Raw genomic sequence first — 15,000 nt, forward strand, 5'->3', positions numbered from 1 at the left:
GATATTTACATATTTTATAATACAAACACCCTAATAATATACACCATCTTTCCAGTACAGAACATATAGGTAATCTTACATTTTATATAATGTAATTCCTCCAGAAGGCAATGGTGGTTCTGTGGGTGGTGGACTGAGATGTCCAAGCTACCACTTCCTCTGTGTGTGTGTATATATATATATATATATATATATATATATATATATATATATATATATATATATATATATATATATATATATATATATATATATATATATATATATATGAAATATATATCTCAATAGGCCATAGGGCCTTTCAGTGATGGATCATTTTCCCTTTCTGGTCCTATCACATTGAGGCCGACTTCTCATTGGCCCAGATGAGTTGTATCCATAATGAATAATAAAACACTAAAAAACCTAACATGATATAAAAACACCCATATAGACCCCTATAAAAGAGAATCCCACTTATTCCATGATGTATTTGTCCCATATGTGTCCATAATTTATAAACAGGATTGGGCTTGGAGAGAAAAGATTTATCTATGTATCTATTTATCCCTCTATCTATCCATCCATCCATCCATCCATCTATCCCTTTATCTATCTATCCCTCTATCTATCCCTCTATCTATCTATCCCTCTATCTATCTATCTATCTATCTATCCCTCTATCTATCTATCTATCTATCTATCTATCTATCTATCTATCTACCTATCCCTCTATCTATCTATCTATCTATCCCTCTATCTATCCCTCCATCCATCCATCCATCTATCCCTCTATCTATCTTTCTATCTATCCCTCTATTTATCCCTCTATTTATCCTTCTATCTATCTATCTATCCCTCTATCTATCTATCCCTCTATCTATCCCTCTATCCATCCATCCATCCCTCTATCTATCTATCTATCCCTCTATCTATACCTCTATCTATCTATCCATCCATCCATCTATCCCTCTATCTATCCATCCATCCATCTATCCCTCTATCTATCCCTCTATCTATCCCTCCATCCATCCATCTATCTATCCCTCTATCTATCTATCTATCCCTCTATCTATCCCTCTATCTATCCATCCATCCATCCATCCATCCCTCTATCTATCCCTCTATCTATCTATCCCTCTATCCATCCATCTATCCATCCATCCATCCCTCTATCTATCCCTCTATCTATCCCTCTATCTATCTTTCTATCTATCCCTCTATTTATCCCTCTATCTATCTATCTATCTATCTATCTATCTATCTATCTATCTATCCCTCTATCTATCTATCTATCTATCTATCCCTCTATCTATCTATCTATCTATCTATCTATCTATCTATCCCTCTATCTATCTATCTATCTATCTATCTATCTATCTATCTATCTATCCCTCTATCTATCCCTCTATCTATCCATCCATCCCTCTATCTATCTATCTATCTATCTATCTATCTATCCCTCTATCTATCCATCCATCCATCCATCATCTATCGATCTATTATCTATCCATCCCTCTATCTATTATCCATCCATCTATGATCTATCTTTTTTTTTCCTATCTCTCTGTCTCTCATCTCTTCCCTCTTTCTCCCCCCCCACCCATCGTCTCCCCCTCACATATATATTCTGTATACATACACAGCTACATACAGCAGACGGATCAGGTCGATAGAGATTATTCCAAAGACAAAACTGAAAATTGCAACAAGTTAATCCCATTTTAATGTGGGTTTCAGTCCTAATACATCTCATTGCCCACCAGTGGGGTGTCTCGGGGGGCATCAGTGTTGTAGGGCAGGTTTTTGATAGCATGGCTGAGCACATCCCCAGAGGGCCCATTGATCACCTCGGCCATGTCACCACTCTCCATCCCTCAGACCTGTTGGTAGTTCAGGCCATGATGAATCATGTCCCTCCATGTGAAGCCCCCCCGAGCCCCTCGCAGCTCACCCCCCTCCCCAGCCCCCCGCAGCTCCCCCCCCCAGCCCCTCGCAGCTCCCCCCCCCGCAGCCCCCCCCAGCCCCTCGCAGCTCCCCCCTCCCCCCCGCAGCCCCCCCAGCCCCTCGCAGCTCCCCCCTCCCCCCTCGCTGCTCCCCTCCCCCCCCCCACGCAGCCCCTCCCCGCAGCCCCCCCCAGCCCCTCGCAGCTCCCCCCCGAGCCCCCCGAGCCCTTCGCAGCTCCCCCCTCCCCCCTCGCTGCTAGACCCCCCCCCCTGCAGCTCCCCCCCTCCCGCCTCGCTGCTCCCCTCCCCCCCCCACGCAGCCCCTCCCCGCAGCCCCCCCAGCCCCTCGCAGCTCCCCCCCCCAGCCCCCCGCAGCTCCCCCCCCGCAGCCCCCCCAGCCCTTCGCAGCTCCCCCCTCCCCCCTCGCTGCTAGACCCCCCCCCCCTCCCCCCCCCCGCAGCTCCTCTGCTGCTGATTGTCTGGATTCCTGCATTCTGCTCTGTTGTATCAGGGTCTGTCAGTTTTTACAATGTTTCAATTTTACATAATTTTCTTCCTGTTCTCGCACATTAGGGAAATAGAATCAATTCTGTCTCCGTGCATTTGTGAGGAGGGCACAGACGAGCGGCCATCACCATCACCACCACCATCATCATCATCATCATCATCATCCTGGCAGGTTTCATACCGGAGCAGGGACAACCGGGAGGCTGCTCCCTGTAGATGGCAGTGCAGCCACAGCAATGTGCCCATCTGATGCACCCACAGCAATGCACCACAGCAATGTGCCCACAGCAATGCACCACAGCAATGTGCCCACAGCAATGCACCCACAGTAATGCACCACAGCAATGTGCCCACCTGATGCACCCACAGTAAAGCACCCACAGCAATGCGCCCACAGTAATGTGCCCACCTGATGCATCCACAGCAATGCGCCCACAGCAATGCGCCCAGAGTAATGCACCCACAGTAATGTGCCCACCTGAATGCACCCACAGTAAAGCACCCACAGCAATGTGCCCACCTGATGCATCCACAGCAATGCACCACAGCAATGCGCCCACAGCAATGCGCCCAGAGTAATGCACCCACAGTAATGTGCCCACCTGAATGCACCCACAGTAATGTGTCCACCTGATGCACCAACAGCAATGCACCACAGCAATGCGCCCACAGTAATGTGCCCACCTGATGCGCCCACAGCAATGCACCACAGCAATGCACCCACAGTAATGTGCCCACCTGAATGCACCCACAGTAATGTGCCCACAGCAATGTGCCCACAGCAATGGACCCACAGCAATGTGCCCACCTGAATGCACCCACAGCAATGTGCCCACCTGAATGCACCCACAGCAATGCACCCACAGCAATGCACCCACAGGAATGCATTCTCAGTAATGCACCCACAATAATGCACACAGTATTAGACCCACAGTAATACACCCACACAAATGCACCCACAGGAATGGACTCACAGCAATGCACCCACAGTAATGCACCCACAGCAATGCATCCACAGCAATGAACCAACAGCAATACACCCACAATAATGCACCCACAGCAATGCACCCACAGCAATGCACCCACAGTAATACACCCACAGTAATGCACCCATAGCAATGCACCCACAGGAATGCACCAACAGCAATACACCCACAATAATGCACCCACAGAAATGTGCTCACAATAATGCACCCAGTAATGGAATCACAGTAATGCACCCACAGAAATGCACCCACAAGAATGCACCTACAGGAATGTACCAACAGTAATGCTCCCACAATATTGCACCCAGAAATGCACCCACAGGAATGCACCAACAGCAATTCTCCCACAGCAATGCACCCACAAGAACGCACCCACAGGAATGCACCAACAGAAATGTGCCCACAATAATGCTCCCACAGAGATGTGGCCACAATAATGCACCCAGTAATGGACCCACAGTAATGCAGCCATAGTAACGCACCCACAGAAATGTACTCATAGCAATGCACATATAGTAATGCACCCACAGTAAAGTACTCACAGACATGCACCCACAGTAATGCTCCCACAATAATGCACCCAGAAATGGACCCACAGAAATGCACCCCTAGCAATGCACCCCTAGCAATGCACCCACAGCAATACACACACAGTAATGCACCCCCAGTAATGAGCTCACCATAATGTGCCCACAGTAATAGGCCCACAATAATGCACCCATCGTAATGTACCCACTGTAATGTGCCCACAGTAATGTACCCACTGTAATGTGCCCACAGTAATGTACCCACTGTAATGTGCCCACAGTAATGTGCCCACGGTATTGTACCCACTGTAATGTGCCCACGGTATTGTACCCACTGTAATGCAGCCACAGTAATCGGCCCACAGAAATGCGCCCACCGTAATGCGCCCACTGCAATGCACACACAGTAATGAAGCTACAGTAATCGGCCCACAGTAATGCACCCACAGTAATATGCCCACAGGAATGTACCCACAGGAATACCTTCACCAAAATACACTTCCCTGCACAGACCTGAGTCATCATCTTGGGCTTTTTACGTCTTCTACTTGTGATCCCCAACAGTGCTCTATAGCTGATAGGTCATGCTGAGACTTGTAGTTAATCAATGGTGAATCTTTACCTATTTGTCTATGATTTACCATCTCCATAGATTGTTCAGTATCAAGATCAGCTCCAATGGAGTAAATATTTACATTTCATTTTGAAGGTATCTATTATTTATTTGTGTTTTTATTGTCTAGCTATTTATCTATCCATCTTCATAGAAAATGCATTATCTATGTCAACAGCAGCGTCTATGGGAAAACCCATTATATCAATTATATACAGTATCTGCCTATATAACCCATATTGCTCTATGTATCTATATATTATCTATCCATCTATTTATTAATCAGTTTATCCACTTACTATCCATCCATCTAATAATGTATCCATCCATCTTTTCATCCATTCATCCATCAATTTATCCATCCATCTATCCATTGATCCATCCATTCATCCATCCATCCATCCATCCATCCATCCATCCATCCATCTTTTCATCCATCCATCCATCTTTTCATCCATCCATCCATCTTTTCATCCATCCATCTTTTCATCCATCCATCTAATAATTTAGCTATCCATCCATCTATCCATCCATCCATCCATCCATCCATCCATCCATCACCTCCACATATAATTCAGCACCAATATTGATTAAGCATATAATCCCCAAATATATCCAGTTTGATGAGCCCCATTTTTGGGGGATCCTTTGCAGACAGCCGATCCCCCTCCCCAATCCACTTGCAACTTTTAGCACGATCCTTGTGTTTTGCTGCAGCGCCTCTACAGGTGAAGCGAAGAATGACATCCCCCATAGCATGTAATGAGCCCCGCTGCTTCCATTCCATTAACCCTTTACGCCTCAATTGCACACATTAAAGAAGGGAACCCCGCACCCACATCCACAGACACATTCATTTTCCCCCCTATGTTTTTGTCATTTTGATAATTTTTTACTAGAAACATCTAACCTGATGATTGAAAGAACCATTGTAATACTGAGCGGTAGAGGCCGATAGAGGCCGATAGAGGCCGGAGGATGGGGACGCAGCAGGAGGGGTGGGGGGGGACGGATTAACCCCTTCTAGTCACAGGTCACCGAAACAGAACACAGCCGGCTGCGCACGTGACACATTAACCCTTCCTTCCCCGGAGCTGCAACAGATTGTTTTACAGAACTGCATCATAATTCCTCCCTGATAAATGAAAAAAATATATATTTTTTTTCCTGATTTGGGTCATTAATTCATTTGCAGCCTGAAAATCCAGTGCTGTGGATGGATGTGCTGTGGGTTTAGATGGAGGGTCCACCTATAGCAATCAGCTCGTTTATGGATTCGATCTGGACTTGATTCAGTTGCCATAGGAACATAGAAATTAAAGGAAGAGCTTTGATTTATCAGGCGATGCTCTTTTTAGTAGCCGGGTACCCCAGCCAGTGTGTATATAATGGGATTTACTGGGCAGATATAGTGTGATTGGGGGGCTAAGGGTTAATATTCAGAGGTGACATTCTGCAGTCAAATTAGCCTCTTACAGAACATCAAAGGTTAATATCACCTCATTTATTATAAGGAAAAGGGCATTGGTGGCGCACTACAACTCCCAGCATAACCTGATCATTGTAAGGTCAGTTCTATGATTAATAAGGGAAAAAAATCAAAAGGATCAGCTGTAATTTTCTGCATTGGTTGTGCACTACTACTCCCAGCATAACCTGATTATCAGAAAGCCACTATCCACTACTACTCCCAGCATAACCTGATCATTGGAAAGCCACTATCCACTACTACTCCCAGCATAACCTGATTATTGGAAAGTCACTATCCACTACTACTCCCAGCATAACCTGATTATTGGAAAGCCACTATCCACTACTACTCCCAGCATAACCTGATTATCAGAAAGCCACTATCCACTACTACTCCCAGCATAACCTGATTATTGGAAAGTCACTATCCACTACTACTCCCAGCATAACCTGATTATTGGAAAGTCACTATCTACTACTACTCCCAGCATAACCTGATTATCAGAAAGCCACTATCCACTACTACTCCCAGCATATCCTGATCATTGGAAAGTCACTGTCCACTACTACTCCCAGCATATCCTGATCATTGGAAAGCCACTATCCACTACTACTCCCAGCATAACCTGATTATTGGAAAGTCACTATCCACTACTACTCCCAGCATAACCTGATCATTGGAAAGCCACTATCCACTACTACTCCCAGCATAACCTGATCATTGGAAAGCCACTATCCACTACTACTCCCAGCATAACCTGATTATTAGAAAGTCACTATCCACTACTACTCCCAGCATAACCTGATCATTGGAAAGTCACTATCCACTACTACTCCCAGCATAACCTGATCATTGGAAAGTCACTATCCACTACTACTCCCAGCATAACCTGATTATTGGAAAGTCACTATCCACTACTACTCCCAGCATAACCTGATTATCAGAAAGCCACTATCCACTACTACTCCCAGCATAACCTGATTATCAGAAAGCCACTATCCACTACTACTCCCAGCATAACCTGATTATCAGAAAGCCACTATCCACTACTACTCCCAGCATAACCTGATTATTGGAAAGTCACTATCCACTACTACTCCCAGCATAACCTGATCATTGGAAAGTCACTATCCACTACTACTCCCAGCATAACCTGATTATTGGAAAGTCACTATCCACTACTACTCCCAGCATAACCTGATCATTGGAAAGTCACTATCCACTACTACTCCCAGCATAACCTGATTATTGGAAAGTCACTATCCACTACTACTCCCAGCATAACCTGATTATCAGAAAGCCACTATCCACTACTACTCCCAGCATAACCTGATTATCAGAAAGCCACTATCCACTACTACTCCCAGCATAACCTGATTATTGGAAAGTCACTATCCACTACTACTCCCAGCATAACCTGATCATTGGAAAGTCACTATCTACTACTACTCCCAGCATAACCTGATTATCAGAAAGCCACTATCCACTACTACTCCCAGCATAACCTGATTATTGGAAAGTCACTATCCACTACTACTCCCAGCATAACCTGATCATTGGAAAGTCACTATCCACTACTACTCCCAGCATAACCTGATCATTGGAAAGTCACTATCTACTACTACTCCCAGCATAACCTGATTATCAGAAAGTCACTATCCACTACTACTCCCAGCATAACCTGATCATTGGAAAGTCACTATCCACTACTACTCCCAGCATAACCTGATTATTGGAAAGTCACTATCCACTACTACTCCCAGCATAACCTGATTATTGGAAAGTCACTATCCACTACTACTCCCAGCATAACCTGATTATTGGAAAGTCACTATCCACTACAACTCCCAGCATAACCTGATTATTGGAAAGTCACTATCCACTACCACTCCCAGCATAACCTGATTATTGGAAAGTCACTATCCACTACTACTCCCAGCATAACCTGGTTATCAGAAAGTCACTATCCACTACTACTCCCAGCATAACCTGATCATTGGAAAGTCACTATCCACTACTACTCCCAGCATAACCTGATCATTGGAAAGTCACTATCCACTACTACTCCCAGCATAATCTGGTTATTATAGTCAGTTCAATAATTAATAAGGAAAAAAAAATCAAAAGGATGAGCTGTGATTTTCTGCATTGGTTGTGCACTACTACTCCCAGCATAACCTGGTCATTATAGTCACTTCAATCATTAATAAAGAAAAAAAAAAGAATGAGATGTGATTTTCTGCATTGCTCGTGCACTACTACTCCCAGCATTACCTGATTCCTGATTATCAGAGAGCCACTATCCACTTCTACTCCCAGCACAACCTGATTATTGGAAAATCACTATCCACTACTACTCCCAGCATAACCTGATCATTATAGTCACTTCAATCATTAATAAAGAAAGAATCAAAAAAAGAATGAGCTGTGATTTTCTGCATTGCTCGTGCACTACCACTCACAGCATTACCTGATTATCAAAAACTCACTATCCACTACACTCCCAGCATAACCTGATTACTGGAAAATCATTTTCCACTACTACTCCCAGCATAACCTGATTACTGGAAAATAATTTTCCACTACTACTCCCAGCATTGCCTGATTATTAGAAAGTCACTATCCACTACTACTCCCAGCATAACCTGGTCATTATAGTCACTTCAATAATTAATAAGGAGAAAAAAAAATAAAAGGATGAGCTGTGATTTTCTGCATTGGTTGTGCACTACTACTCCCAGCATAACCTGGTCATTATAGTCACTTCAATCATTAATAAAGAAAAAAAAAAGAATGAGATGTGATTTTCTGCATTGCTCGTGCACTACTACTCCCAGCATTACCTGATTCCTGATTATCAGAGAGCCACTATCCACTTCTACTCCCAGCACAACCTGATTATTGGAAAATCACTATCCACTACTACTCCCAGCATAACCTGATTATCAGAAAGCCACTATCCACTACTACTCCCAGCATAACCTGATTATTAGAAAGTCACTGTCCACTACTACTCCCAGCACAACCTGATTATTGGAAAATCACTATCCACTACTACTCCCAGCACAACCTGATTATTGGAAAATCACTATCCACTACTACTCCCAGCATAACCTGATTATCAGAAAGCCACTATCCACTACTACTCCCAGCATAACCTGATCATTATAGTCACTTCAATCATTAATAAAGAAAGAAACAAAAAAAGAATGAGCTGTGATTTTCTGCATTGCTCGTGCACTACCACTCACAGCATTACCTGATTATCAAAAACTCACTATCCACTACACTCCCAGCATAACCTGATTACTGGAAAATCATTTTCCACTACTACTCCCAGCATAACCTGATTACTGGAAAATCATTTTCCACTACTACTCCCAGCATTGCCTGATTATTAGAAAGTCACTATCCACTACTACTCCCAGCATAACCTGGTCATTATAGTCACTTCAATAATTAATAAGGAGAAAAAAAAATAAAAGGATGAGCTGTGATTTTCTGCATTGGTTGTGGACTACTACTCCCAGCATTAATTGATTACTGGAAAATCGTTTTACACTACTACTCCCAGCATAACCTGGACACTGTAGTCACTTCAATCATTAATAAAAAAAAAAAAAGAATGAGCTGTGATTTTCTGTTTTGGTCGTGCACTACTACTCCCAGCATTACCTGGTGATTATAGTCACTTCAATAATTAATAAGGACAAAAAAATCAAAAGGATGAGCGTGATTTTCTGCATTGGTTGTGCACTACTACTCCCAGCATTAATTGATTACTGGAAAATTATTTTCCACTACTACTCCCAGCATAACCTGGACACTGTAGTCACTTCAATCTTTAATAAAAAAAAAACAAAACAAAAAAAAACAAAAGGATGAGCTGTGATTTTCTGCATTGGTCGTGCACTACTACTCCCAGCATAACCTGATCATTGGAAAGTCACTTCTATATGTCATAATAAAAAAAGACCAAAAATCCTCCCACAGCACAAGCCTTGTGCATGGGAGCCAGTGTTATCCCTGTAGGGAGTGATGGATGTGACTTACATTCTTTTCCCTATGTGGAGTCTCATCATCTCCTACATCATTAACCCCTTACATCCCCCCCTGCTTAAAATTCCAGCTATTGCATAAGTGATTTCCCATCAACCAAGTCCTCTGCAGCATCACAGCAGAAACCCGACACATTCCACAAACACCGATGTAGCAGAGCTGAACATGCTGCAAGGGCTGAATCAATAAGTTCACATTGTGCCAAAAAGATGATCCCAGGATAAACCATTGCACCAATGAGATTTTTTTTTTTTTTTTGCTGCAATGAAAACATAAATGTAACCCACTGAAATGCAACAGGTGAAATGTCTGTTTCCCCCATTTCCCTGCACAGCCATAGTGAGACCCCTCCATAGAGGGCCATGGAGCATCCATCCATCCATGCCCAAATCTTCGCTCTTCAGTTGTTGCTGGAGCCCCCCAGCTGCAGATGTGATGGGAGGAGGTGCAGACACTGATTTACCCGACACCACTCTGCAAATATTGTAAATGCTATTTTATTTTTTTCTCCTTTTTTTTTAAACATGGTAGTTTACAAAAAAAAAAAGAAATCAAGGTGGTACCCCTTTTTTTTTACACTCTCCTGAATATAGACAAATCTTTGTACCATCTTTGTTTGTTTGTTTACATTTCATTGTCCTGAAAAGGTTTAAGACACAATAAAGCTAAAATGTTCAAAGTGTTGTTTTTTTTTTCCAATAGAGTGTATCAGAAAAAACAAAAAGAAAAGCACAAGGGTTCACCCAGCTGGTTGTCTGCCATTGTTATTTGGTTACACAATGTTGCCCAATTTTTCCCCAGTGCTAGGTTTGGGTCACACCTCACATTCCCTGGCTGGAGGCTGGTGGCAGGAACAAGAACCATATTCATTAATGATGACCAAAGCTCCCTCAATGTGGTTGGGTTTGTAATCAACATAGTATTCCTGGGCAGACATTGCAGCCATTTGATGCATAGTCTGTTTTTGCTTCTGCTTCCTGCGTTGTGTCACAAAGCACTGCCTCAACTGTCTCAGGCTGGCAGGAAAACACTTCCAAGAGACATACAACATCAAAACCACAATGAGGAAGGAGAAGATCAATGCCATGGTCCCTGTGACCACCTTATGGATTTGGACGGTGTTCTCAGGGTGCTCGCTTGGCATGGTGGCCATCAGGTTGTCTGTAGTCTTTTCCCCTTCTGTATCCTGGACATCATAGGTGGTGGTGGGGATGGTGGCACCGTTTTTGTCACTGTTGTTCAAAGCTGTGGAAATGGCATTAGCACTGGTAGGGTCTGCAGGGTCCTCGCAGAGGTGGAAAGCATAGACGGCGTCCAGGACATCCTCACCCTGTGCGTAATCAGGGCTGGAGCACAGCATGTTGCCATCATACCTGCCCTTGAAGGTGCTCAGCCAGGAGGCCAAGGCGCACACGTTTCGGCCACAGTCCCAGCTGTTCCCAGCCAGGGTGATGCTGCTCAGAGACTTCCAAGAACTGAGGATTCTGGAATCAATGTAGGTCAGGCGGTTGGAGTCCAGATGTAGGGACTCCAGATGAGGTACACTTTCAAAAACATGAGGTTCCATGTACTCAATCTCGTTTCCAGAGAGGTCCATTTTTGTTAATTTCCAAACCCAGTCCAAAGAGTTAACTACAATAGTCACTTTATTCTTCCTCATGAAGAGGGAGTGTAAAGAGAGGAGTCTGGGGAAATGCGCTAAATTCACCTTGACCAAGTCATTGTGCTCCAGGTGGAGCTCAGCGAGTTTAAACAAGCCTGCAAACGAGTTTCTGGCCAAGCTCTTCAGCTGATTGTATCCCAAATCCAGGAACTCCAGACTGCGACAGTCCTGGAAGATCCTCACTGGCACCAGCTTGATGGCATTGTACCTCAGCTGGAGGCTGCTCAGTTTGCGCAGCCCGTGGAACAGGTCCGGTGCCAGCGCCTGGAGGTTATTGTTGGATAGATCCATACTGCGTAAATTGGGCAAGGGTCGGAAGGTGTGGTTGGCCAGGTGGGCTATTTTATTGGAGCTGAGGGTGAGTTCTTTGACCCGACGCAGTTTTTGGAAGGCATTGACCTCCACTGTTTCTATGTTGTTGTGGTCCAGATAGAGCCAGGTGAGCTGCATTAACCCTGTAAACTGTCCATCCTGCAGCTCGCTCAGGCTGTTGTACCGCAGAGACAAGCCCATCACCCCCGAGAGGTTCTGAGGCAGCTCCGTCACATTCTGCGCCTCGCAGTACAGGAATCTGCCCTCGCAGCGACAAACGCGTGGACAGCCGCTGCTCACCAGGGGAAGCATTTTCCCGAATATGCCCAGTGCGCACAGGATGAGCCCCGGGGGCTTCCTCAACAGCCAGTTTAAACAGAGCCCAATGAGAAGGAAATCCATTAGCAAACGCGTTTCCAAATATTCTCCAGAATGTCCATTGAAATCGTCTCCAATGTCTACATCATATTGGAATAAAATACATGGCATAGGTCAGAGACAGGTAACAGATGGGAACATGCAGCATTTAAAGTTCACTCGTGGAGGTGGGGGAGTTGGTGGGCTTTTTCATGTTAAAACGCTGATGGAAAAAGGGGGGCATGAAAGAATTGAATTAAAAAAGTGTCTTACCCACCCTTCTTTTCCAGAGAGTGACAAGCTCCATTCAGCTGCTTGCTTTGTGTTTTGGCTAATTAGATGCAGGTCTCAAAAAAAGGCCCCCTGTGTGCTGTAACACAGAGCTGGCAGCCTTACAATGCCCCCCTATGCTGGATCTCACTCAGCTGAAAGGGAGCGAGGGTGGGTGCAGGGGCTGGGGGTCCGGGTACCTTTTCTCTTCTTTTGGAGCTGACTTGTAGGACCTTGAAGGATCTCGATGGCTTCCCCCCCCCCCTTTTTTTTTTCCTTTCCCTGCGGTTAAGATTGTGACATTCTGGAAGGAAGTCCAAACTCTTTGCTAATAAGGAGGACGCCACCACGACATCTGGGGAGCTGCTCAGCGTCCATCATCTGAGAGATCTAGTCTCCAAAAACAGCCCCCCCGGAAAAATCCACAAAATTCTCTTCGCGAGTCAAACATTGAGCGGAGTCATTGTCTCTGATCCTGTCTGTGTGTTGTAAAGGCTGAAATCCTTCAGAAAGGCGGAGAACAGAGGAGCAGACTGGGCAGAGAACAGAGAGCAGAGGAGCAGAGCAGCCTTCTCCAGCTGGAGCTGTGTGATCCTAGCGCAGGCAGAGCTCAGACACTGGGCACAGAAAGGGGAGGGCACTAATCCACAGCTAGGCACGCCAGATACGGTCCGTGTGATGGAGGAGACTCTGAGCACAGAGACACTGGGCAGAGCAGAACAGCAGAGAGCAGAGGAGCCTTCTCCAGCTGGAGCTGTGTGATCCTAGCGCAGGCAGAGCTCAGACACTGGGCACACAAAGGGGAGGGCACTAATCCACAGCTAGGCACGCCAGATACGGTCCGTGTGATGGAGGAGACTCTGAGCACAGAGACACTGGGAAGAGAGCAGAGAGCAGAGGAGCCTTCTCCAGCTGTAGCTGTGTGATCCTAGCGCAGGCAGAGCTCAGACACTGGGCACAGAAAGGGGAGGGCACTAATCCACAGCTAGGCACGCCAGATACGGTCCGTGTGATGGAGGAGACTCTGAGCACAGAGACACTGGGCAGAGCAGCAGAGAGCAGAGGAGCCTTCTCGAACTGGAGCTGTGTGATCCTAGCGCAGGCAGAGCTCAGACACTGGGCACAGAAAGGGGAGGGCACTAATCCACAGCTAGGCACGCCAGATACGGTCCGTGTGATGGAGGAGACTCTGAGCACAGAGACACTGGGAAGAGAGCAGAGAGCAGAGCAGCCTTCTCGAACTGGAGCTGTGTGATCCTAGCGCAGGCAGAGCTCAGACACTGGGCACACAAAGGGGAGGGCACTAATCCACAGCTAGGCACGCCAGATACGGTCCGTGTGATGGAGGAGACTCTGAGCACAGAGACACTGGGCAGAGAGCAGAGGAGCAGAAAGCAGAGGAGCCTTCTCCTGCTTGAGCTGTGTGATCCTAGCGCAGGCAGAGCTGAGACACTGGGCACAGAAAGGGGAGGGCATTAATCCACAGCTAGGCAAGGAGATACGGTCCGTGTGATGGGATGGAGGAGACACTGAGCAGAGAGCAGACGAACAGAGGAGCAGAAAGCAGAGGAGCAGAAAGCAGACTGGGCAGAGAGCAGAGGAGTAGAGAGCAGAGGAGTAGAGAGCAGGGGGGCAGAGGAGTAGAGAGCAGAGGAGCAGAGGAGTAGAGAGCAGACTGAACAAAGAGCAGAGGAGTAGAGAGCAGAGGAGCAGAGAGCAGACAGCAGAGAACAGAGGAGCAGAGAGCAGACGGCAGAGAGCAGAGGAGTAGAGAGTAGAGGAGCAGAGAGCAGACTGGATAGAGAGAAGAGGAGCAGAGAGCAGAGGAGCAGAGAGCAGACTGGACAGAGCAGAGGAGTAGAGAGCAGAGGAGCAGAGAGCAGATTGAGCAGAGAGCAGAGGAGTAGAGAGCAGAGGAGCAGAGAGCAGATTGAGCAGAGAGCAGAGGAGTAGAGAGCAGAGGAGCAGACTGAGCAGAGGAGTAGAGAGCAGAGGAGCAGAGAGCAGACTGAGCAGAGGAGCAGAGAGCAGACTGGGCAGAGACACTGAGCAGAGAACAGAGGAGGAGAGAGCAGAGGAGCAGAGAGCAGACTGGGCAGAGGAGCAGAGAGCACAGAGCAGACGGCAAAGAGCAGAGGAGCAGAGAGCAGAGAGCAGAGCAGAGGAGCAGAGAGCAGAGGAGCCTGCCTCCAGCTGGAGCTGTGTTATCCTAGCGCAGGCAGAGAGGAGTGAGAGAAGGGGGAGGGCACTAATGCAGGCAGGATACGGTCCGTGTGATGGAGGAGATACAGATCCGGCAGAGGAGCAGAC

The 15,000-nt window shown here is 46.2% G+C and overlaps 2 protein-coding genes across 3 annotated transcripts in view; one reads left to right on the forward strand and one right to left on the reverse strand.

The window, feature by feature from the left end:
• The window catches only part of CTNNA2 (catenin alpha 2), a 3,064,502-nt gene that overhangs the window by 1,898,505 nt on the left and 1,150,997 nt on the right, over positions 1-15,000 (forward strand). The window lies entirely within an intron of this gene.
• LOC142304308 (leucine-rich repeat transmembrane neuronal protein 1-like) lies at positions 10,570-14,843 on the reverse strand. Its single transcript, XM_075346568.1, has 2 exons — positions 12,694-14,843; positions 10,570-12,521 (listed from the first exon to the last, which is right to left on the reverse strand). The coding sequence occupies exons 1-2, from the start codon at positions 12,725-12,727 to the stop codon at positions 10,903-10,905; spliced, it is 1,653 nt and encodes a 550-aa protein (XP_075202683.1). The 5' UTR covers positions 12,728-14,843; the 3' UTR covers positions 10,570-10,902.

The sequence above is a fragment of the Anomaloglossus baeobatrachus genome, chromosome 1 (assembly GCF_048569485.1).
Source record: "Anomaloglossus baeobatrachus isolate aAnoBae1 chromosome 1, aAnoBae1.hap1, whole genome shotgun sequence".
Lineage (NCBI taxonomy): Eukaryota > Metazoa > Chordata > Amphibia > Anura > Aromobatidae > Anomaloglossus > Anomaloglossus baeobatrachus.

Excerpts from the sequence above, each read along its gene's own strand:
- LOC142304308 (XM_075346568.1), bottom strand. The coding sequence starts at position 12,727 with ATGGAGCTTGTCACTCTCTGGAAAAGAAGGGTGG. Across the intron at positions 12,522-12,693 it reads TCTCTGGAAAAGAAGGGTGG|ACATTGGAGACGATTTCAAT; the intron begins GTAAGACACTTT and ends AATATGATGTAG.